Consider the following 27,356-nt stretch of genomic DNA (forward strand, 5'->3'; position numbering starts at 1 on the left):
CCTTTAAGGGGTTAAACAGATAGACTGATCTGTCCCTGTAAGTCTCCTTTTTTTTATTTTAAATCACAAGAAAATGAACAAATCTTATAAAATAAATCCAATTTCATTTGGTTTACTATAAAGTATATAAGGTGACCCTTCCACGAGAATTTAGGCCACTAACTTTTTATTTAACACAACTAAAAAAAAATTATGTATAAATATAGATTTTTTTAATAACAAAAAGCTAAATAAAACCTTTGACACTCAAATGTCTTTTTCAGAAATGAATAGTTTGTATCTCACTTTAAATACATAAATTTCAACAACCGCATTTCAGTCTTTGGGAGTCATCACATATAATTACTACCGATTACGTGATCGCTTCTCTCAGGACTCGTTTATCCCGAAAACGATTGTACTAAACAATCAGCAACATTACCAAAAAGTAATACAGGCGGCCCCCAGGTTATGTACAGGACAGGTTCTCTAGGTTTGTTCTCTAGTTGAATTTGTATGTAAGTCGGAACTGTATATTTTATCATTGTAGCTCCAGACAAAATTTTTTTTGGTCTTTGTGACAATTGGATTTAAAAATTGTTGGGTCGTCATAAGAACCAGGAGTAACAATAAATCTTCATTACAGACGCCTCTGATAACTGTTATAGCTGATTATTGTAGCCTAAGGCTAAAGTACAGGAAATTACTAATTTCCAGACTTTCTTTTGTAACTAGGGGTCGTCTGTAAGTTGGATGTTTTTAAGTACGGGGACCACCTATAATAGCAAAACCAACAGCAAACTCCCCCAAGGGAAATACAATCCCCATCAATGTCTGAGTGCAGAATGTGAATATTATCGATATTAGTTATTTGTCTCTACATTTATGTGATCTATGCTCAAAGCAATTTCCTCAGGAATAATGAACTTCTATTGTACAGGCGGTCCCTTACTTATGGACACCCAACTTACAGACGACCCCTAGTTACAGACGGACCCCCCTGCCCCCTCTGACCTCTGGTGAAGTCTCTGGTGCTTTACTATAGTCCCAGACTGCAATAATCAGCTGTAATGTGTCAGTTATTAAGTTTTTTTGGATAATCCTTGGTCCAATTACAGCAAAAAATGTTGAAATTCTGATTGTAACGGGGGGCAAAAGCATTTTTCTCATCTAGATCTACAATGATAAAAAATATAGTTTCGACTTACATACAAATTCAACTTATGGAACCTATCTTGTATGTAACCCGGGGCCTGTCTGTATTGTAAGAGTCTCAGACAAATCAACTACAAAATGCAACATATTTTTTTCATAAATTCTTAAGGAAACGGCTCTATCCTCTGCTGATTGATGGCCACAGATGGGGAACCGTAGCCGGGTGCCTCACTTTATTGTCGATTATTTCCCCACTGACTCCTCCCACCACTGTATGTATACAGGACCTGGCGCTATGACTTGGGACTATCATATCGTCCATCCATTGCGAAGTTACAATGTTATTTCTTCCATCCAACATCAATTGCCGTTCGGTAATAAACCAACAATATCCAAGAATTCTTTCCATCTCGGAACATTCCGACCACTGATCAGTACGGGAGAAGCAGATCCATGGTGAAGCGATGTCCTGCAGAGCACTTTCCCCGAATTCTACAGTAACCGCCTTCAAAAGCTTTTTCAAAAGTTTCTACGAGACTTGAACATCCCGTGGAGTCCAAACATTTCACTTTTAGTAACAGCTGATCCAAAGACGATTCAAAAATAAGCAACGTTCCATGTGGTTTGTGTTGTTCTTCATTCGGCCGGATGTCTAATAGAGTTGGTTGCCGCTTCGTTTCTTCGAGAAACTCTCCAAACGTCTTCTCACCGGGTGCATAATCCGTGTCACTAATTTCCTCTTTTATAACACTTTTGTCTAAAATTGATAATCTGTTCTCAATCTCTTTAGGTAATTGATGGGTTGTAATATTTCCATAGTCAGTGTCTGGTGCTGGTTCTGCTCTCAGAGAGCGAGAGATATCTGGTGCCGGTTCTGCTTTCAGAGAGCAAGAGATATCCAGTGGTGGTTCTGCTTCCGTAGAGTGAGAGATATCTGGTGGTGGTTCTGATTTCAGAGAGTGAGAGATATCTGGTGGTGGCTCTGCTTCCGTAGAGTGAGAGATATCTGGTGGTGGTTCTGATTTCATAGAGTGAGAGATATCTGGAGGTGGTTCTGCTTCCGTAGAGTGAGAGATATCTGGTGGTGGTTCTGATTTCAGAGAGTGAGAGATATCTGGTGGTGGCTCTGCTTCCGTAGAGTGAGAGATATCTGGTGGTGGTTCTGATTTCATAGAGTGAGAGATATCTGGAGGTGGTTCTGCTTCCGTAGAGTGAGAGATATCTGGTGGTGGTTCTGCTTCCGTAGGGTGAGAGATATCTGGTGGTGGCTCTGTTTTCGTAGAGCGAGGTTCAATGCACATTAGAAAATCTCTTGGGTCAGATGTTGTTTCTTCAATTTTAACAACTGTTTCTTCAAACTCTCGAGGTAATTGATGGGTTGTAATATTTCCATAGTCAATATCTGGTGGTGGTTCCACTTTCAGAGAGCGAGAGATATCCGGTGGTGGTTCTGCTTTCGTAGAACGAGGTTCAATGCACGTTAAAAAATCTCTTGGGTCAGATGTTGTAACATTACTTAGATTTGGTCTTTTATTCTGTTGTAATTCCATCTCCTTGGGATTTGGAGAAGATAAGAGCGGAGGTGGAGCTGAAGGCCCGGTATGAGAATACTGGACACCTAGAGCAGGATTGTCCACAACTTGTGATGTTGACTTAGAGAACGTTATGAAGGAATCGTTCCCTGTTTTTGTTGACATTTTACATAATCTCACAGATGGATCATCCTCAGGTCCGGGTTCTGGACATGGAACCTGAACTTCCTCAACGATCCTCTTCCTCTTGTAGACTTTTTTCTTTAGCGATTCTTCTATTAGAACCTCCCCTTCTTCCACCGGAGGAAAAATTGTTGGCACCGCTTCCCGTCGTAGGTTTCTGGTAGTGGCGTTCCAAAGGTAGGAGTCTCCTGAGAAATGTTCTGAGCACAATCGGAATTTTTGGGTTTTATTTTCAGCTTTTATCCTATTGGCCAGTTGGTCTATGTCGGAGAATTGTTGGCCTGTATGGAAGAGCCATCGATATATTCTGATAAGGTCTTTGGGAAAAGGATGCAGAATTATATGCGGTGACTGCCCCTTTTTCCCAGTTTTACTGCTGCATTGGTTGATGATGCAATTAGGCATGGCGTGCAGTCTGAAAAACAACAAAAACAGGAATATATTAACAAAGACCACGATTGGTGGACTATGTATGAATACAAAAAATTCATAGGTGTCTGGTCAGAGATGCTCAAATGTGAAACAGTGGCGGATCTACTCTGTAGCATCTGCTATGGGGCCCGCATAGAGAGGGGCCCGGGCAGGGTGGTCAGCTGCCAGCTCTTTCTACATTGAACAGACGCAGAGAGAACTGACAGAAGAGAAGATAAAATTGTGAATAACCAGCTGACTATGTCCAGTGCCCCGAAGTGAGGTCAAGCAGGGTCCCTGCCAGCAGCCAGCCAGTTATTCACCTGCATTACCTGCTGAACGGTCCCTTCAGGAAAGCTGCTTTGTCTCGAGTACCAAGGTTCAGGCTTTGCTGCACAGTGACAGCCCCGCCCACACAGCAGCTTCCTGTACAGGGTTTGGTGCTGGGCTGACGAGACAGGTTCCCCCTCCCTTCTCTTTAATCATGGAAGAGACCTGTGCTGTCACATATTTATTCCTGTCTGCAGGCTGAGCTGAAGTACCAGCACTGTAATAACCATTTTAGTAAAAATTATAGTTAGTGTTCCCTTGGCCTCATCGTGTGTGCCCCCCCCCCTTTTCCTCCAATCCCATTCCCATTTATCCCATTCACCTTTCCCCTTGTGGTGTGTGATTTTCAAATGCTTCTTTTAGTTAAAATTTTTTTTGCATACATCCACATAAATCACCTTTTCTGCTCAACTGGTCCCTCCTATCTACTCCTCCCCATGCTTTATGCCTCCTTACTGGTCACGGTTTATGTCATGTGAACACAGTGACATCATCTCAGGTAGTTTAGCAAACTGTACCCCATGCATGTATCTGACCACATGAAGTCACAGCAGCCTCCATGGACTTCTACTCCTCCTCATCCTCCATGGAGGCTGCTGTGTTCTCATGTAATCACAAACATAATGTACAGTTTGCTTTTATTAAAAGACTAAAGGACCTGGATGATGTCACTGGTCACATGTCATGAATGAGACACAAGGCACCATGTAAAAAGATTGATACAATATTTTCCATCTGTATATGTCTGTAGTTGAATATTAGCAGACAGTCCCCAAGTACAAAGATACAGAGCAGAGATAAAAAGAGACACAGAGCTGTCAGTCACAATAATGGGGCGTGGCTGACTGCCAGCCTGAGACAGAGAAGAGTCACAGATGCCAGAGGTGAGTCAGAAAAGCTAATTTGCATATCAAAGATGTCTGTAATTGAGGTACAGGGCCCCACTGGCAGCTAATTTTAGGTGATATGGGGAGGACTTGTAACCCTGGCGACAGGTCCTCTTTAGTAGCACAAATATTAGGCCGATTATATACTATCTCTTATATTCCAATGCAGCCTCAGTTTATAGCTACTATACATACTATAAGATGTCCACACATTCCACATACACAGTATACAGCTATATGATGTCCACACATTCCACATACACAGTATACAGCTATATGATGTCCACACATTCCACATACACAGTATACAGCTATAGTATATACACACATTCCACATACACAGTATACAGCTATACGATGTCCACACATTCCACATACACAGTATACAGCTATACGATGTCCACACATTCCACATACACAGTATACAGCTATACGATGTCCACACATTCCACATACACAGTATACAGCTATACGATGTCCACACATTCCACATACACAGTATACAGCTATACGATGTCCACACATTCCACATACACAGTATACAGCTATACGATGTCCACACATTCCACATACACAGTATACAGCTATACGATGTCCACACATTCCACATACACAGTATACAGCTATACGATGTCCACACATTCCACATACACAGTATACAGCTATACGATGTCCACACATTCCACATACACAGTATACAGCTATACGATGTCCACACATTCCACATACACAGTATACAGCTATACGATGTCCACACATTCCACATACACAGTATACAGCTATACGATGTCCACACATTCCACATACACAGTATACAGCTATACGATGTCCACACATTCCACATACACAGTATACAGCTATACGATGTCCACACATTCCACATACACAGTATACAGCTATACGATGTCCACACATTCCACATACACAGTATACAGCTATACGATGTCCACACATTCCACATACACAGTATACAGCTATACGATGTCCACACATTCCACATACACAGTATACAGCTATACGATGTCCACACATTCCACATACACAGTATACAGCTATACGATGTCCACACATTCCACATACACAGTATACAGCTATACGATGTCCACACATTCCACATACACAGTATACAGCTATACGATGTCCACACATTCCACATACACAGTATACAGCTATACGATGTCCACACATTCCACATACACAGTATACAGCTATACGATGTCCACACATTCCACATACACAGTATACAGCTATACGATGTCCACACATTACACATACACAGTATACAGCTATACGATGTCCACACATTACACATACACAGTATACAGCTATATAATGTACACACTATATACAGTATATACACAGTGTAATGCACTCACCTCTGGTGCTGGTACCTGGAGAATACAGGACATCATCTCCCCAGTGTCTGTAGAGTGATGGCTACATGCTACACTCCATAAGGAACTTGTGATCATGTGACAGGAAGCAGAGGCGGGGCCAGAGGAGGAGCTCCGGACACAGGAAGTGCAGCTGCTGCCTGTTCTCTGCCCACACCAGGAGGGGGCGAGAGAGAGGCTGCGGGGGCAGTGGTCTGGATGGGTGCTCTGACCCCTCTGTGACTACACCCTACATACACAGTGAGCTGCCATGTCCTGTGTGTCCTGACACCTTTCTATCATAGCCAGCAGTGGTCAGGGGTCATCATGGGGGCTCTGACCCCTCTGTGACTACACCCCCCATACACAGCGAGCTGCCATGTCCTGTGTGTCCTGACACCTTTCTATCATAGCCAGCAGTGGTCAGGGGTCAGCATGGGCACTCTGACCCCTCTGTGACTACACCCCCCATACACAGTGAGCTGCCATGTCCTGTGTGTCCTGACACCTTTCTATCATAGCCAGCAGTGGTCAGGGGTCAGCATGGGTGCTCTGACCCCTCTGTGACTACACCCCCATACACAGCGAGCTGCCATGTCCTGTGTCCTGACACCTTTCTATCATAGCCAGCAGTGGTCAGGGGTCAGCATGGGTGCTCTGACCTCTCTGTGACTACACCCCCCGTACACAGCGAGCTGCCATGTCCTGTGTGTCCTGACACCTTTCTATCATAGCCAGCAGTGGTCAGGGGTCAGCATGGGTGCTCTGACCCCTCTGTGACTACACCCCCCATACACAGCGAGCTGCCATGTCCTGTGTGTCCTGACACCTTTCTATCATAGCCAGCAGTGGTCAGGGGTCAGCATGGGTGCTCTGACCCCTCTGTGACTACACCCCCATACACAGCGAGCTGCCATGTCCTGTGTGTCCTGACACCTTTCTATCATAGCCAGCAGTGGTCAGGGGTCAGCATGGGCACTCTGACCCCTCTGTGACTACACCCCCCATACACAGCGAGCTGCCATGTCCTGTGTGTCCTGACACCTTTCTATCATAGCCAGCAGTGGTCAGGGGTCAGCATGGGCGCTCTGACCCCTCTGTGACTACACCCCCCATACACAGCGAGCTGCCATGTCCTGTGTGTCCTGACACCTTTCTATCATAGCCAGCAGTGGTCAGGGGTCAGCATGGGCGCTCTGACCCCTCTATGACTACACCCCCCCATACACAGGGAGCTGCCATGTTCTGTGTGTCCTGACACCTTTCTATCATAGCCAGCAGTGGTCAGGGGTCAGCATGGGCGCTCTGACCCCTCTATGACTACACCCCCCCATACACAGCGAGCTGCCATGTTCTGTGTGTCCTGACACCTTTCTATCATAACCAGCAGTGGTCAGGGGTCAGCATGGGCGCTCTGACCCCTCTGTGACTACACCCTCCCATACACAGCGAGCTGCCATGTCCTGTGTGTCCTGACACCTTTCTATCATAGCCAGCAGTGGTAAACATTGGCGCTCCTGCAGGGTACCCCCGACTGACTATGGAGGGTGCCCTCTGACTGGGGGTGTCCAGGAGTTGCACTTAAGTGTTATTGTGGCGTTTGCACTTTAAGGGGTGTAGTGCTCTGTTGTTGGGTTCTCCTACCCCTCCCTGTGGTTTCCCCTCCCCTTGGGTTTATAAGCTGGGCGCCTGGGCGTGCTGCTTCCTCTTGCCCGCGCCACCGGTGAAGCTGTCCCTCCCTCCCTACGGTTACTTGTTTTGTGTTTTTGATAACTCTTTTTGTATTACATACTGCGACGTCACAGCTGGCGGTAAAAAGGAAGAGACTGGTGGAGATGTGGAGATTTGAACGAGATTTGCCCGGAAGACGCAGTGTTGGCCGGGAGTCCGGCCGAGCAAACGGCTTCGGCAGCTGCAGTTTGGCACCAGGAATGAACATCATAACATTGCAGTTTAATTTTTGGAGTTTTGTTAAAATGTTAAAATAAATAGCTGTGACCTTTTTACACCCAACAGGAAGCCTCATTGCCTTTTGTTCTTGTGGGGATGTTTTGGTAGAGTTAATAACTCTGTTTAATATTACGGGTCTTTTTTAAAGTGCCTTATTGGGAAATTGTGTGTTCAAGTTTACTACCTTCCAGTTTGTGTGTGTCAAGACATTCCAATCAGCAGCAGCAGTAGTTATGATGTAATTTGTGCCTCTATGTCTCCTGTTGGATCGGACCGGATTGTATTTCCACTTACGACCTTCCCACCGTGGTCCCGATTTAGAGCATAGCTTTCATTTTCCCACACCCGTTTATAAAATGAAAGGTAATTTTTCCTCCAGACAATTCTGATAAATCACCCCCTACGGGTCAGTGTAAGGCTGCATTCACATGAACATGTGCCCACCTGGCTATGGTCAGGCAGGCATACATTGGGCGTGCTGGAGAGGAGGAAAGGTGAGCGCTGCTCGTCCCTCCATAGAGAATAGAGCCGCACGGTTCTACTTATGGCTGGGGGTCATATGTACAGCTGCAGGCTTGCGGCTGTACATATGTCCCCCATGGACGGCTACGGCGAGCACAACACGTGCTCACTGTTCCGAGCCATAAAAAGATAGTAGCTGGCGATACTGCATAGGATACAGCACTCACCCCCTTCTCCCGTGCGCCAACGTTAGGCCGGGTGAGCATAGCCTGTATTTCCGTATCTTAGGAGACCTTAAATATATGTGGTGTTTTTCATCCGTATGCAGCACTTGAACTCACAACGCGTGCTGCTCGGGTCGCATGGCCCGAAAGCTGCAAACCGGAACTGAACTGACATGCTGAGTTCATCGCATGACACTCGCATGGGCCTTATTTAGCCCATATTTATAAGTCTCCATAGACTTCTAAGGGCATACAGAACTGAAATACGGGAGAAAATAGGACATGTTCTTTATTTTTGTGCGGCCGGTATACGGTACAGTGTTAACAATGGCAATATATAAATGGATGGACGTATTGTCCATTAAAATGAATGAGGACGTATGTAACCCGTAAAAAACGGTACGGTACTGTTAGCTTACGGCCATTTTCATATGGTCGTGTAACTGCGTGAAAGGTGTAAAAGGCCTGATGGAAAGACTACTTATTCCCAAGGAACAATGGCAACAAATGAGGATTAAAACGTGATGGTGTTGGTCTGAACGGTGGCCCATTTTTATCGGAGGTTCTGTGGAGTTGTGCTAATCTTTGGGAGAGAAATCAACCACCAAACAACGGACTTGCTGGACACTGGATTGTAAAAAAAAAAGGTGTAAAGAATCTTTGGAGTTCCGGTCAGAGTAAAATTTTCCCTTTTTTTATTTCAATTGTGGGGAAAAGACTCTGTTAATTATGATAACGATATCATCATCTCAGATACTTGTACATTGCGCCCTTTGGTGTAAATATCCCTCTATACGTTAGACGCGTTGGTTTTTATTTAAATCACACAAAATTGTAGAGTCAACATCTCTTACAAAATAAATCCAATTTTATTGGTTTTCTATAAAGTATTTTCGAGAGAAGTTAGGCCACTATCTGCAACAAACTTTAGTTAAACAATAACCACTAACCAAATTATGGGTTTTTTTTATGGGTTAAATTATGCAAATGAGCCTGAGGAGCTCTGAGCTCCATAAGTGTTAATGGAGGCTGGAGCCCGTAGGTTCATTTGCATAATTTTTAAAACCTTTTTATTCTTAAAAACAAGAGATAGAAGCTAAAAGAAGAGCAGATCCTGCTAGAGGGGGCTCAAACCAGTATGTCTGTGTGCTTAGTTTACAATCCGTTATCCTGGTGGTAAATTTATTTCCTACACTGTCAATTTTTTTGTACACATCGCGCACAATCCATCACTTACTTCCTTTGGGAGATAACTAATAGATATGAGTGGGCCTGTACCCCCAAAGGCCAACGTCAGGTTCACTCATTTTTTAATTACTAACGTTGTTGTTTATGCGCCAAATACTTTTGTATTGTTCTCTTTTGTTATACTTGCTGCCATTATTAAAATTAGAGATTATTTCAGCCCTGTACTTCAGGTACTGAAGCTTTTAAGGGAACTACTGCGGGAATTCCCAATTAACTTGGCGAGTCGTTGAGAACTTGTTGGTTTTTTTTGTACAATTTGTAAAACAATTGGTCATTTTTTCCATTATACTCATTTCCCCAAGGTCCATGAGCCGATTCGGTGTAGAGGTCATTAGTAATGTGGTTTGGAAAGCACAGACGTTTCACATTATCCTCACAAGTTTGGAGGCACCACCCGAAGTGGAAATGTGTCCTGTCTATTCTATCTTCTCTTTTGCTTCCCCAAGTTATTTTGTTGTGGATAGACTTGTCGTAATGACAGACGTCATACTGGCGTCTTACTCTTGGCGCATTATTCTTCTTACCCGCCGATCTGCAGTTCACACTTGAATGTTAAGCCCTTTCCCAAATATTTTTGACCATTCGTACATACAATCCAAACGTCCCATCTCTACAGATGAGGCCACCGACTGCATTGTACAACTTCACTTGTCAATCCCATCAATGCATCACTTGGTGGTATGACCTGGGCCATCGTAGTGTCCATCTTTAGAAATGTTTTTTTTTATTTTCTTTTTACGGAGAACGATATTACTTTGTTGTTTCTTCCATGCAACATCAATTACTGAAACGAGGAAGAGAGTGTTTGGTAATGGTAATAAACCAACGATATTCAAGAACTCAATAATTCCGACCACTGACCAGTATGGCAGAAGCTATCGGGAGGTTTCCAGAAGCAGATCCATGGTGAAGCTATGTCCTGCAGAGCACTTTCCCCTAATTCTGCAGTAACTGCCATCAAAAGTTTTTTCAAAAGTTTCTACAAGACTTGAACATCCCGTGGAGTCTAAACATCTCACTTTTAGTAACAGCTGATCTAAAGACGATTCAGAAATGATCAAGTTTCGATGTGGTTTGAGTTGTTCTAAATTCGGCCGAATGTCTAATAGAGATGGTCGCCGCTTCGTTTCTTCGAGAAACTCACCAAACGTCTTCTCACCGGGTGCATAATCTGTGTCCCTAATTTCCTCTTTTATAACACTTTTGTCTAAAATTGATAATCTGTTCTCAATCTCTTTAGGCAATTGATGGGTCGTAATATTTCCATAGTCAGTATCTGGTGCTGGTTCTGATTTCAGAGAGCGAGAGATATCTGGTGCCGGTTCTGCTTCCGTAGAGCGAGGTTCAATGCACATTAAAAAATCTCTTGGGTCAGATGTTGTTTCTTCAATTTTAACAATTGTATCTTCGAAGGCTTCAGTTAATTGATGGGTTGTAATATTTCTGTAGACGATATCTGGTGCCGGTTCTGCTTTCAGACTGTGAGGTTGAATGCCCATTAAAAAGTCTGTTGGGTCAGATGTTGTTTCTTCAATTTTGACAACTGTTTCTTCAAACTCTTGAGGTAATTGATGGGTTGTAATAGTTCCATAGTCAATATCTGGTGGTGGTTCTGCTTTCAGAGAGCGAGAGATATCCGGTAGCGGTTCCGCTCTCATAGAGCGAGGTTCAATGCACGTTAAAAAGTCTCTCTGGTTAGTTTTTCTTTCATCAATTCTTATATTACTAAGATTTGGTCTTTTATTCTGTTGTAATTCCATCTCGGTGGGATTTGGAGAAGATAAGAGCTGAGGTGGAGCTGAAGGCCCGGTATGAGAATACTGGATACCTAGAGCAGGATTGTCCACAACTTGTGATGTTGACTTAGGAAATGATACAAAGGAATTGTACCTATTTTTTGTCGACATTTCACATAATCTCACAGATGGATCATCCTCAGGTCCGGGTTCTGGACATGGAACCTGAACTTCCTCAATGATTCTCTTCCTCTTGTAGACTCTTTTTTTTAGCGATTCATCTATTAGAACCTCCCCTTCTTTCACTCGAGGGAAAATTGTTGGCACCGCTTCCCGTCGTAGGGTTCTGGATGTGACGTTCATAATATAGGAGTCTCTTGAGAAATGTTCTGAGCACAATCTGTATTTTTTGTTTTTATTTTCAGCTTTTATCCTATTGGCCAGTTGGTCTATGTCGGAGAATTGTTGGCCTGTATGGAAGAGCCATTGATATATTCTGGTAAGGTCAGGGGGGAAAGGATGCATAATTATATGCGGTGACTGCCCCTTTTTCCCAGTTTCGCTGCAGCATTGGTTGATAATGCATTTAGGCATGGTGAGCAGTCTGCAAAACAACAAAAATGGGAATATATTAACAAAGACCACGATTGGAGGTCCATAGTTTCTAAAGAAACAGACTGAAATGTGCCCCTTAGTTGCACTATGAAGGGTCTCTCTATTCTCCTGTTGTTTAGACAACTGTGAGTGAGTGTTAACCCTTCCTGCTCTCTCCCTGGCTGTAGTATGCTATGATACTATGAGCTTAAAGTGAAGGGCTTAATCCTCCCTTCTCAGAGCTGTGTAACCAAACACAGAAAGATTAGATGTGAGCACCTGCAGCCTCCATAGACATACTCTGTACATGGGAGGGAGGAGCAGAATTTAATGAAGTACATTAGAAAAATGTTCACCACATTTTCCCTTCCTTAAATCGGCTGCTTCGTCCAATAGAGCATCCAGTTACTAAATACGAATACATTCCATGAAAGGCAGGGAAGTGGGTGGTGGAACAGAGTAGCGGCATATTCTCCAGCGTTAGCTTCTCTAGTCGTATGTTCTAAGATGTGAGATTCTAATTCCCTTTGACCGGAGCAGCAGAGTTCTAACTATGGATGTGGATTTCATTCTAGGATTTCGGGTTCGACATTGAAGTCTCCCAAGCAAACAATCGTATTTCCTGTCCATGGCATCACAAAGCTGAGCCGTGTCCTCAAAAAGGAAGGTCTGTTTTCGTTACCACCGTTGTGACATGAACATCGATTTTCTGACACGAGTCCCATAGTTTAGGCTCTTGAGCATCAAAAGTTTCCTTTCCATTTTTTTGGAATAAACTTTCTCTCTGGGTCTCTCCATTCGTCTGATAGAGGGATGGATTACTTTATGGGCCCGGCTTCCCGGCTTTTCTCTGAACCGGAAGCTGCTTGAACCGGGAGGTATCCAAAAGACTTTAGTCTATGGCAGAGCAAGGGAAAAATAAGTAATATGTACTCAGGGGGGCCCCCTGAGTACATGTGTGCGTTACTAAGGGTGGGGACCGAGTACATGTGTTCATTGCTGGGGGTGGGGACTGAGTACATGTGTTCGTTACTAGAGGTGGGGACCTAGTACATTTGTTCGTTACTAGGGTTGGGGACCGAGTACATGTGTTCGTTACTAGGGGTAGGGACCGAGTACATGTGTTCGTTACTAGGGGTAGGGACCGTTTATATATGTGGGTGTTACTAGGGGTGGGGACCGTTTATACATGTGCGACATATGTCAGGATTCGGGATGCGTGGATCCACTGGACCACCGTGGGAGGTGGTACTAGCCGTCACCTGGGACCGGAGTCTACGTGGCACCTGGTCTTCACCAGAGCCAGCCGCAAAGCGGGTTGGACTTGCTACAGCAGGGTACCACCAGGTCGTTTCACAGGTGCGACTAGCCCGCGGTGGCAGCCGAGGAAAAGGTACCTCAGTGGAACACAGTCTTGTGGTCAGGTCCGGGCACAAGGTCAGGGCAGGCGGCAGAGAAGCAACGTCAAGTCCAATCCGGGGTCAGCAACGGGAGGTCCAGGCAGAGGGTAATGGGAACACAGGACACAGGATCTCAGGAGCAGGAACACACGGGAGCAGGAATGCAGAATACACAGGAACGCAGGAGAATTGCTAAGGAGCTTTTTCAAAGACTGTGAGGCACAAAGATCCAGCAGGGAAGACAGTAAGGTGCTGGGAATTTATAAAGAATGGCATCTGGCCAGCGCCAATTATCAGCACGCTGACACACACACAAGCGCCCTATGCGGCAGGGACATGCGCAGGGAGCCACCGGTGGATCCCGGCAAGGTGAGTCGCACAGTGGCCCACATGGAGGTCCAAGGGTCGCAGGGGCACCCGTGACAGATGACTATATTACCGGAGGAAGATTACAAAGTTAGTATCCTCTTCTGGTCGGACATAGATCTTGCCAGGAGGAAGCTTCCGTAGGTCCACAGGAGCAGCAACAACCAGAAGTTCCGGAGGAATGATATGACGAGGAGTTGGTTCTTCCCCAACAACATCAGAGGCATGAGAGAGGGCATCAGCTTTGACGTTTTTCTCAGCTGCACGGAACTAAATCAATAAGAGATAAAAGAGAGGAAAAATGTGGAATAAATTGGCGCAACCCAGAAATCTCTGTATAGCACATAGGCCCAATGGGCGAGGCCACTGAAGCACGGCAGACAGCTTGGCAGGATCCATCTGTAGCCCTTTGTCAGAAATGATGCATCCCAAAAACGTAAGGCTACCTTGATGAAACAGCATTTCTCGAGCTTAGCATACAAGCGCTTGGCCCTTAGGTGCCTCAGAACTTGCCGGACGTGGACCTGATGAGACTGCAGGTCAGGAGAAAACACCAGAATATCGTCCAAGTAGACAACGACACAAATGTAAGTCAACTCCCGGAAGATACACTGCTGGTGCATTTCAGAGTCCAAAGGGCATTACAAGATACTCAAAATGTCGGTCACAAGTATTGAAGGCAGTCTTCCACTCATAGAATTCACGGAGGCGGATGAGGTTAAATGCCCCCCGCAGATCCAGTTTGGTGAAAACCTTGGCACCCCGAATTCGATCAAAAAGTTCAGTGACGAAAGGCAACGGGTAACTGTTTTTCCCCGTGACTTTATTGAGGCCGTGGTAGTCATTGCATGGGCGGAGGGAACCATCCTTCTTGGCCACAAAGAAGAATCCAGCACCGGCAGGGGAAGAAGACTTGCGGATGAATCCCTTCTGAAAATTCTCCTTGATGTAGCCCGACATAGCCGCAGTTTCAGGCACAGATAACGGGTATACCTGACCTCGTGGAGGAGATGCACCCGGCAGAAGGCAAATGGGGCAGTCATAGGGATGGTGCAGCGGCAGAACCTCTGCTTCCTTCTCAGAGAAAACATCCACAAAGTCCTTATAAGAAGCGGGAAGACCTGTCAACTGCTTGGAGGAGTCCGGAGACGACATGGAGGGAACCGGATGGAGAGCCATGAGACAGAGAGAGTGGCATTCTGCTCCCCAACGAAGGATTTCCCCAGTCTGCCAGTCGAGCACTGGAGCGTGTTGCTGCAACCACGGAAGACCCAAAAGCACTGGAGACGTAGATCGGGGGATCACATTAAATGACAGTCTCTCCTTGTGCAATGTCCCAATTTGCAGAGACAGAGGCTCCGTACGGTAGTGGACCGGGTCATCGAGAATCTGTCCACTGAAGGAAGAAATAACCAACGGCTTCTCTAAGCGTACCACAGGAAAGTGATGCAGGGAGACCAAGGCAGCATCCACGAAATTCCCTGCGGAGCCAGAGTCCAGGAAGGCTGAGACTTGAACTGGGTTGCTTCTTCCAAAACTGATAAGGACCGGGACATTCTGATGAGGGGAAACCTTGCTCTCACCTATGAACGCTTCTCCCAAGAACTGAACAAGCCTCAAGAAAGTGCTCCAGACTTGCACAATAAAGGCAGAGATTCTCCTGTCTTCGCCTGGAACGCTCTGGAAGGGGGGGGGGGGGCAGACAAGCTCCTGCATTGGCTCCTCTGTAGCAGACAATGCAGGTGACAGCCTTGGACTTTGAAAGACAGAAGCCAAGTGGGAAAAACGTCGGGTCCTGGTCTGCAGCTGTTCCAGACGTTGTTCCTCAGAACACTCAGCAAAGCGGATATCAATCCGAGTGGCCAGAGAGATGACACAGTAGACGGCAAGGTTGCAATCAGGGCTGCTTCATTCCAAGCAAACTCAGAGGCCAGAATACGGAACCGAACCGCATAGTAGCCCACTCTGTGTTGAACTGCGTAGGCAGGAGTTCGATATGTAGAGAGCACTGAATAATGAAGCCCCTGCATAACTTGGCCTCACCGTCATATTTGGAGGGCATGGATAGATGCAGCCTGGGTTCAGCAGGAGACAATACAGCCATAGTAACAGGAGGTACCGCAGTTACTGGACACTGTTGCTGAGTAGCCAATAGTTGCTGCAGGGCGGCGGTGACTTGTCCAAGTAGCTGTCCTTGGGTGGCAATCTGTTGAGACTGCTGGACCACGAAGGTGGTAAGATCAGCCAGTTGGAAGCGGAACCTCGGCGGGATCCATGGGCGGATCTACTGTCAGGATTCGGGATGCGTGGATCCACTGGACCATCGCGGGAGGTGGTACAAGCCGACACCTGGGACCGGAGTCTGAGTGGCACCTGGTCTTCACCAGAGCCAACCGCAAAGGGGGTCGGACTTGCTGCGGCAGGGTACCACCAAGCCCATCCAGAGGTGCGACTAGCCCGCAGTGGTAGCCGAGGTCGAGGTACCATAGTGGAAGACAGTCTCGTGGTCAGGTCCAGGAACAGGGTCAAGGCAGGCAGCAGAGATGCAACGTCAAGTCCAAGTCAACAACGGAAGGTCCAGGCAGATGGGAATGGGAACACAGGCACACGGGAACTGAGGAGCAGGAGCGCTGGAGACACAGGAGCGCTGGAGACACAGGAGCGCTGGAGAGCAGAAGAATCGCTAGGGAGCTTTTTCATAGGCAAAGGCAATGAGGTCCATAGATCTGGCAGGGAAGACAGGAAGGCGCTGGGAATTTATAAAGAATAGCATCTGGCCAGCCCCAATTATCGGCGCGCTGGCCCTTTAAATCTGACAGAGCCGCCATGTACGCACCCTTTGCAGTGGGTATGCGGGCATGGAAGATGCCACTGGATCCCAGTGCAGCGAGCGCAGTGGCCCGCGCGGAGGTACAGGGGCACCCGTGTCATGTTACTGGGGACCGAGACTGTATATAAAGGCTGCACTCCCTGACGGTCACCTTAGAAGTGGAGCTCTGTGTAGGTGGCAGCAGAAAGATGTAGTGATTACTGTGTTGGGAGGATAAGGATTTGCTCAAGCGTAAAATCATGTGACGATATAATCAAAAATACTCCAACCGAATATCACAACCCGGATGCCGAACTAATTATTATTAGTTAACTTTTGTTTTCACTTTAAACAACAATAACTAACTATAGATTAAACTGAGACCAGAATCACCTTAAAGATAAATATTGAATGATGAGATTAGATCATTTTTATGATAATCTGCATGTAAAGACCTTAAAAAAATAATTCCTGCCTCAATCACCCCCCTAACCCTCATGGGCACAAGGAGAAACCGCACCAACTATGCCCTATGGCTCCACTGATACTGGATACAAAACAGACAAATCACTAATTGTGGCTGTAATACACCCAATACAGTATATACATACAGCTATATGATGTCCACACATCACACAGTGTACAGCTATATGATGTCCACACATTACACATACACAGTATACAGCTATATGATGTACACACTATATACAGGATATATATACACAGCTATAGTATATACACACATTACACATACACGGTATACAGCTATATGATGTCCACACATCACACATACACGGTATACAGCTATATGATGTCCACACATTACACATACACGGTATACAGCTATATGATGTCCACACATCACACATACACGGTATACAGCTATATGATGTCCACACATCACACATACACGGTATACAGCTATATGATGTCCACACATCACACATACACGGTATACAGCTATATGATGTCCACACATCACACATACACGGTATACAGCTATATGATGTCCACACATCACACATACACGGTATACAGCTATATGATGTCCACACATCACACATACACGGTATACAGCTATATGATGTCCACACATCACACATACACGGTATACAGCTATATGATGTCCACACATCACACATACACGGTATACAGCTATATGATGTCCACACATCACACATACACGGTATACAGCTATATGATGTCCACACATCACACATACACGGTATACAGCTATATGATGTCCACACATCACACATACACGGTATACAGCTATATGATGTCCACACATCACACATACACAGTATACAGCTATATGATGTCCACACATCACACATACACAGTATACAGCTATATGATGTCCACACATCACACATACACAGTATACAGCTATATGATGTCCACACATCACACATACACAGTATACAGCTATATGATGTCCACACATCACACATACACAGTATACAGCTATATGATGTCCACACATCACACATACACAGTATACAGCTATATGATGTCCACACATCACACATACACAGTATACAGCTATATGATGTCCACACATCACACATACACAGTATACAGCTATATGATGTCCACACATCACACATACACAGTATACAGCTATATGATGTCCACACATCACACATACACAGTATACAGCTATATGATGTCCACACATCACACATACACAGTATACAGCTATATGATGTCCACACATCACACATACACAGTATACAGCTTGTGGGGAATTGCTCTGGTAGTTGACAGGTAGCAGTGCAAGAAGCAGTGACACACGCAGGTTTAAAAGTCCAACTTAAGTGTTTATTCACACTTGCAAAACAGAACACAAATTCAGCCTTGGCTTAGGCACATGCAAAAACATTATAAAAGTAATTCCTGCCCGGCTAGGCGCTGTCTAATACATTTTGAGGACCCTAGCTATCCGGGTACCAGGCTGCCTGGCACACGCTCTTGGCCAGCAGCAAGACAGGAGACCCTCAGTTACCTTTGCTGTGAGAATGCAATCTCGCTTTCAGCTCTCCAGGTAGGGCCTCTCCTACTGCTTCTGGCCTGCAGACTAAATCAAGCCCTAACGAAGCCTGTGACCCGCACCTGTGGGCTATACAAAAGCCCAGGACCGAAGCCCGGGTGGAGTAGGAGTCCCACTACCAGCCTACCCCTACTCCATAATAAGCAGGCCCAGTACGGACATTACCAATGTGTCTGTGTTAGCTAGGCCAACACAGACAAAACAGACTATTCCTGCTTATCATGTCTGCATTAACCCTTGGGTTACTGCAGACAAACCCAGGGCTTTTACCACATGTATTTCATCTGCCTGTAGGACAGATAGCGGTTTTCCCACACAATACCTCTTACTTTCTCACATACCCTCCCCCTCAGTTCAGACCCACCGGGGCGAACTCCTGACATTAAGCAATGCGTTCGGGACAAGGCATCTGCATTGCCCTGTAGCTTCCCGGCTCTGTGCTCCACCGTAAAGCTGAAATTTTGGAGGGACAAGAACCACCTAGTGACCCTGGCATTCTTCTCCTTAGTTCTACTCATCCACGTGAGAGGAGAGTGGTCAGTTATTAGACGGAACCGTCGTCCCAGCAAGTAGTACCGTAGGGACTCCAATGCCCACTTTATCGCCAGACATTCCTACTCTACGATACTGTAATTTTTCTCTGCTGGCGTGAGCTTCCTGCTCAGGTAAGTAATGGGGTGTTCCTCGCCATTCACCTCCTGAGACAGGACAGCTCCCAGTCCTACATCTGACGCATCCGTCTGCACAATAAACTCTCTCTTGAAGTTTGGCGCAATGAGGACGGGAGATCCACACAATGCAGACTTCAAGGCCTGAAAAGCACCTTCTGCTTGTTCATTCCACCGCACCATGACAGGCCTTTTACCCTTCAGCAGGTCTGTCAAGGGAGCGGACACGGTGGCAAAGTTTGGTATAAACCGTCTGTAGTACCCGACAATGCCCAGGAATGCCCTGACTTGTTTCGTGCTCACTGGTTGAGGCCAACCCTGTATAGCGTCAATCTTGTTGACCTGAGGTTTAATTATACCTCGACCAATCACATACCCCAAATAGTGTGTCTCCTCCATTCCCAGCGCACACTTCTTGGGGTTTGCAGTCAGGCCCGCTGCCCTTAGAGAGTTCACTACGGCCTGTACCTTGGCCAAGTGACTCGCCCAGTCTTGGCTGTAGATGATAATGTCATCTAGATAGGCTGAGGCGTATCTCCTATGTGGCTTTAACACTATGTCCATTAACCGTTGAAAGGTAGCGGGGGCCCCATGAAGCCCAAATGGTAACACAACATAGTGAAAAAGGCCCTCAGGGGTAACAAAGGCTGTCTTTTCTTTAGCCCTATCTGTCAGGGGTACCTGCCAATATCCTTTAGTTAGATCCAGGGTGGTGAAGTACCGAGCACTCCCTAGTCTCTCAATAAGCTCGTCCACCCGGGGCATGGGATAGGCATCAAACTTAGACACCTCATTCAATTTTCTAAAATCGTTGCAAAATCGCAACGTCCCATCCGGTTTGGGAATTAGAACAATTGGACTGGCCCACTCACTTTTGGACTCCTCAATTACCCCTAGCTTCAGCATCTTCTGAACCTCCTCTGATATGGCTTGTCTACGAGCTTCAGGGACTCTGTACGGCCTTAATCTTACCCTTACCCCTGGCTCAGTGACAATATCATGTTTAATTACAGATGTGTAGCCTGGCAACTCTGAGAACACATCTGTATTTCTTGCTACAAACTCTCGAGCCTCTCGCTGTTGCTCTTTGGTTAGGGTATCGGCTATTCGCACTTCTGCCTCCGGCACAGGCTTACCTGCAGCCTGTGAGGGTATCGCAGGAGGTGGACTAGCCAGAACCATCTCTGTATGCAGACTCTCTCTGTCTTTCCAGGCCTTCAACAGATTTACATGATAAGTCTGCTCGGGTTTTCTCCGTCCGGGCTGACGTATCCTGTAGTTCACCTCTCCTATTTTCTCTATAACCTCATACGGTCCTTGCCATTTAGCAAGAAACTTACTTTCTACAGTGGGGACTAGCACCAACACACGATCACCGGGATTAAAGGTCCTTACTTTTGCTGACCTGTTATAAACCCGGCTTTGAGTTCTTTGTGCCTCCTCCATATGCTCCTTGACAATGGGCATGACGGCCGCCACCCTGTCCTGCATATCTGCGATATGGTCTATTACACTTTTGTGGGGGGTGGGCTCTTGTTCCCATGTCTCTTTGGCTATGTCCAGGAGACCCCTGGGATGTCTGCCATATACTAACTCAAACGGCGAGAACCCAGTAGAGGCTTGTGGAACCTCTCGGATGGCGAACATTAAATATGGCAACAGTACATCCCAGTCCTTCCCATCCTTGTTTACCACCTTTTTTAGCATACTCTTTAAAGTTTTGTTAAACCGTTCTACCAATCCATCCGTCTGAGGATGGTACACAGAGGTGCGTAACTGTTTAATATTAAAGAGCCGACATAGCTCCTTGGTGACTTTTGACATAAAAGGAGTCCCCTGATCTGTGAGGATCTCCTTGGGAAGTCCCACCCGGCAGAACATGGCAAACAACTCTTTAGCAATTAGTTTCGCAGAGGTGTGCCGTAGTGGGATGGCCTCAGGATATCGGGTAGCATAGTCCATGACTACCAGGATATGCTGATGCCCCCGAGCAGATTTAACCAAAGGACCGACCAAATCCATGGCGACCCTTTCAAAGGGTACCTCAATAATGGGCAGAGGTACCAACGGACTTCGAAAGTGTACCATGGGAGCATGCAATTGACAATCAGGGCAAGTTTCACAATACCTTTTTACCCTATCGTACACTCCGGGCCAATAAAAACGCTGCAAGATGCGTTCCAGAGTTTTTGTGGTACCTAAGTGCCCTCCCATCACATGCTTATGTGCAAGGTCTAACACCATCTGACGATATGGCTGAGGCACCATTAACTGCTCCCGGGTTTCACCGTGGACCTTATCAATGCGGTACAATAACTCCTGATTTACCACCACTCGAGGGAACAACTTATCCGCACCTGGGTGCTGAGGTACACCATTAATCTCTACCACATTTTCTCTGGCGCGGACCAGAGTGGGGTCCTGGAGTTGTGCAGTACCAAAGTTGTCACGGGATACCTCCAAATCAGACAACTGCGGTCCTGTCACTACCTCCTCAGTTTCGCCTGCCATAACATCTAGGGGAAACATTACACTTCCATCTTCTGTGGCGGTCACCCCTACGGCAGGAACTCCAGAATCTGGGTCATCAGGCTCGGGTTCAGAGATCTGACCAGACAACACAGGAGAACAACCCCCCAACTCTTGGTTTCCCCGCCATAGAGTCCAGAACATGGGGAAGTCCCGTCCCAAAATAAGATCATGGGGCAAGTTCATGACAACCGCTGCCTCATGTAGCGTCTCTCCACAAGAGGTCTGGAAGTTAATAACTGTGGTGGGGTAGTCCTTTACGTCCCCGTGGATGCACAGGACTCCAATTGTGCGCCCTGTGACCGCCTTGGGGTCTGTGAGGGACCCATTAATCAAGGTCACCCGACTGCCTGAGTCCAGCAGGGCCAACGCTGGATGCCCTGCCACAGTCACCCGGCACAGGTGGCGCTCATCAGCAGAGTCGGGGCTAGTAGCTGTGTAGACAGGGGCAGCATAGAGAGAAACCCTTCTGGCGGAACTGCAGTCCATGGGCTCTGAGGAATTGGGGCAATGGGCTGCAATATGACCTGGCTCATGGCAGGTCCAACAGGTGGGAGCCTCCCCCCTCCTCCTCCCCTGGGGTACTTCCCGGACATTGGGCGTTGTCCTGCCCCGGGAATTTGTGGGTGACAAGACCTTCCGTGCCTTAAGGCCTGTCTTGGTATAAGGGGCTTTCTTTGTTAGGGCCTGAGTGGCACAAAACCTCTCCACCAACCCCACCAGCGCATCGGCATCAGACGGGTCCCCGTGTCCCACCCATTGTTGGATCTCACCCGGCAAGGCCCTCAGGAAACGGTCCAAAACAACCTTCTCGACCATCTGGGCTGGGGTTGATGTCTCCGGCTGAAGCCACTTGCGGACCAAGTGAACAAGTTGGTGCATCTGCCCCCTCGGTGATAGCGCCTCCTGGTATCTCCAGCTATTCACTCTTTGAGCGCGTAGATGCTGATCCACTCCTAGTCGGGCCAAGATCTCTGCCTTTACCTTGGAGTAGTCCCGGGCATACTCCTCGCTCAGGTCGTAGTATGCCTGCTGGGGATCAGCGACGAGGAAGGGGGCCAACACCTCTGCCCAGTGTTGCTGTGGCAACCTCTCTCGGGTGGCCACCCTCTCAAAGCCTGTCAGATAGGCCTCCACATCATCCTCGGCGGTCATCTTGGTCATAGCTTTGCGGACCTCTTTCCTGGCGTCCTTCACCGTCATTGCTGGGACAGTCCTTTGCTGAGCAGCGGTCAGGGCTGTTATCTGCTGGAGCAGCAATCTGTTTGTCTCTTGCTGCTGCACGTTGGACTGGACAAGCTGCTTGATTAACTCCTCCATGGCTGTGGCTTGCAGCTTCAGTGCTGTCAACTTCCAGGACATGCACTAGTGTATACTTCACTGCACTTTGCCCGCTCCAATCCACCATATGTGGGGAATTGCTCTGGTAGTTGACAGGTAGCAGTGCAAGAAGCAGTGACACACGCAGGTTTAAAAGTCCAACTTAAGTGTTTATTCACACTTGCAAAACAGAACACAAATTCAGCCTTGGCTTAGGCACATGCAAAAACATTATAAAAGTAATTCCTGCCCGGCTAGGCGCTGTCTAATACATTTTGAGGACCCTAGCTATCCGGGTACCAGGCTGCCTGGCACACGCTCTTGGCCAGCAGCAAGACAGGAGACCCTCAGTTACCTTTGCTGTGAGAATGCAATCTCGCTTTCAGCTCTCCAGGTAGGGCCTCTCCTACTGCTTCTGGCCTGCAGACTAAATCAAGCCCTAACGAAGCCTGTGACCCGCACCTGTGGGCTATACAAAAGCCCAGGACCGAAGCCCGGGTGGAGTAGGAGTCCCACTACCAGCCTACCCCTACTCCATAATAAGCAGGCCCAGTACGGACATTACCAATGTGTCTGTGTTAGCTAGGCCAACACAGACAAAACAGACTATTCCTGCTTATCATGTCTGCATTAACCCTTGGGTTACTGCAGACAAACCCAGGGCTTTTACCACATGTATTTCATCTGCCTGTAGGACAGATAGCGGTTTTCCCACACAATACCTCTTACTTTCTCACAAGCTATATGATGTCCACACATCACACATACACAGTATACAGCTATATGATGTCCACACATCACACATACACAGTATACAGCCATATGATGTCCACACATCACACATACACAGTATACAGCCATATGATGTCCACACATCACACATACACAGTATACAGCCATATGATGTCCACACATCACACATACACAGTATACAGCCATATGATGTCCACACATCACACATACACAGTATACAGCCATATGATGTCCACACATCACACATACACAGTATACAGCCATATGATGTCCACACATCACACATACACAGTATACAGCCATATGATGTCCACACATCACACATACACAGTATACAGCCATATGATGTCCACACATCACACATACACAGTATACAGCCATATGATGTCCACACATCACACATACACAGTATACAGCCATATGATGTCCACACATCACACATACACAGTATACAGCCATATGATGTCCACACATCACACATACACAGTATACAGCCATATGATGTCCACACATCACACATACACAGTATACAGCCATATGATGTCCACACATCACACATACACAGTATACAGCCATATGATGTCCACACATCACACATACACAGTATACAGCCATATGATGTCCACACATCACACATACACAGTATACAGCCATATGATGTCCACACATCACACATACACAGTATACAGCCATATGATGTCCACACATCACACATACACAGTATACAGCCATATGATGTCCACACATCACACATACACAGTATACAGCCATATGATGTCCACACATCACACATACACAGTATACAGCCATATGATGTCCACACATCACACATACACAGTATACAGCCATATGATGTCCACACATCACACATACACAGTATACAGCCATATGATGTCCACACATCACACATACACAGTATACAGCCATATGATGTCCACACATCACACATACACAGTATACAGCCATATGATGTCCACACATCACACATACACAGTATACAGCCATATGATGTCCACACATCACACATACACAGTATACAGCCATATGATGTCCACACATCACACATACACAGTATACAGCCATATGATGTCCACACATCACACATACACAGTATACAGCCATATGATGTCCACACATCACACATACACAGTATACAGCCATATGATGTCCACACATCACACATACACAGTATACAGCCATATGATGTCCACACATCACACATACACAGTATACAGCCATATGATGTCCACACATCACACATACACAGTATACAGCCATATGATGTCCACACATCACACATACACAGTATACAGCCATATGATGTCCACACATCACACATACACAGTATACAGCCATATGATGTCCACACATCACACATACACAGTATACAGCCATATGATGTCCACACATCACACATACACAGTATACAGCCATATGATGTCCACACATCACACATACACAGTATACAGCCATATGATGTCCACACATCACACATACACAGTATACAGCCATATGATGTCCACACATACACAGTATACAGCCATATGATGTCCACACATACACAGTATACAGCCATATGATGTCCACACATCACACATACACAGTATACAGCTATATGATGTCCACACATCACACATACACAGTATACAGCTATATGATGTCCACACATCACACATACACAGTATACAGCTATATGATGTCCACACATCACACATACACAGTATACAGCTATATGATGTCCACACATCACACATACACAGTATACAGCTATATGATGTCCACACATCACACATACACAGTATACAGCTATATGATGTCCACACATCACACATACACAGTATACAGCTATATGATGTCCACACATCACACATACACAGTATACAGCTATATGATGTCCACACATCACACATACACAGTATACAGCTATATGATGTCCACACATCACACATACACAGTATACAGCTATATGATGTCCACACATCACACATACACAGTATACAGCTATATGATGTCCACACATCACACATACACAGTATACAGCTATATGATGTCCACACATCACACATACACAGTATACAGCTATATGATGTCCACACATCACACATACACAGTATACAGCTATATGATGTCCACACATCACACATACACAGTATACAGCTATATGATGTCCACACATCACACATACACAGTATACAGCTATATGATGTCCACACATCACACATACACAGTATACAGCTATATGATGTCCACACATCACACATACACAGTATACAGCTATATGATGTCCACACATCACACATACACAGTATACAGCTATATGATGTCCACACATCACACATACACAGTATACAGCTATATGATGTCCACACATCACACATACACAGTATACAGCTATATGATGTCCACACATCACACATACACAGTATACAGCTATATGATGTCCACACATCACACATACACAGTATACAGCTATATGATGTCCACACATACACAGTATACAGCTATATGATGTCCACACATACACAGTATACAGCTATATGATGTCCACACATCACACATACACAGTATACAGCTATATGATGTCCACACATCACACATACACAGTATACAGCTATATGATGTACACACTATATACAGGATATATATACACAGCTATAGTATATACACACATTACACATACACAGTATACAGCTATATGATGTACACACTATATACAGTATACATACACAGCTATAGTATATACACACATTACACATACACAGTATACAGCTAAATGATGTACACACATTACACATACACAGTATACAGCTATATGATGTACACACAGTATACAGTATACATACACAGCTATAGTATATACACAGTGTAATGCACTCACCTCTGGTGCTGGTACCTGGAGAATACAGGACATCATCTCCCTAGTGTCTGCAGAGTGATGGCTACACACTACACTCCATAAGGAACTTCAGATCATGTGACAGGAAGCAGAGGCGGGGCCAGAGGAGGAGCTCCGGACACAGGAAGAGCAGCTGCTGCCTGTTCTCTGCCCACACCAGGAGGCGACGAAAGAGAGAGAGAGGGGCTGCGGGGAGAGAGCATTGGGGGCTGCGGGGGCACGGTCCGGTCCGACCCTTTCAGTGGAGAATTTTGGGCAGCTGTCACACATGTGGCGCTGACATTTCTTAACCCCTTAAGGACGCAGGGTTTCTTCGCTCATTTCTCGCTCTCTACCTTCAAAAATCCATAACTTTTTCATTTTTCCGTGTACAGACCTGTGTGAGGGCTTATTTTGTGCGTAACAAATTTATATTTCCCGTAAGGTTATTTATTTTAACATGCCGTGTACTGTGAAGCTGAAAAAAAAATCCAAATGTGGAAAAATTGAAGAAAAACA

General features: G+C 46.0%; 1 protein-coding gene across 3 annotated transcripts; it reads right to left on the reverse strand.

Annotated features, from left to right (window-relative positions):
- Positions 1–285: 285 nt before the first annotated feature.
- Positions 286–27,015, reverse strand: LOC140069297 (uncharacterized). Of its 3 annotated transcripts, none has more exons than XM_072114828.1 (2): positions 26,841–27,015; positions 286–3,264 (listed from the first exon to the last, which is right to left on the reverse strand). In XM_072114828.1, the coding sequence occupies exon 2, from the start codon at positions 3,252–3,254 to the stop codon at positions 1,566–1,568; it is 1,689 nt and encodes a 562-aa protein (XP_071970929.1). In that variant the 5' UTR covers positions 3,255–3,264; positions 26,841–27,015; the 3' UTR covers positions 286–1,565. The 3 variants fall into 3 exon arrangements, with proteins under 3 accessions (XP_071970929.1, XP_071970928.1, XP_071970930.1); XM_072114827.1 differs by lacking the exon at positions 26,841–27,015 and adding an exon at positions 5,854–5,939; XM_072114829.1 differs by lacking the exon at positions 286–3,264 and adding an exon at positions 9,405–12,074.
- Between the last annotated feature and the right edge of the window lie 341 nt (positions 27,016–27,356).

This window comes from Engystomops pustulosus, chromosome 7 (genome assembly GCF_040894005.1).
Source record: "Engystomops pustulosus chromosome 7, aEngPut4.maternal, whole genome shotgun sequence".
NCBI classification, from domain to species: domain Eukaryota; kingdom Metazoa; phylum Chordata; class Amphibia; order Anura; family Leptodactylidae; genus Engystomops; species Engystomops pustulosus.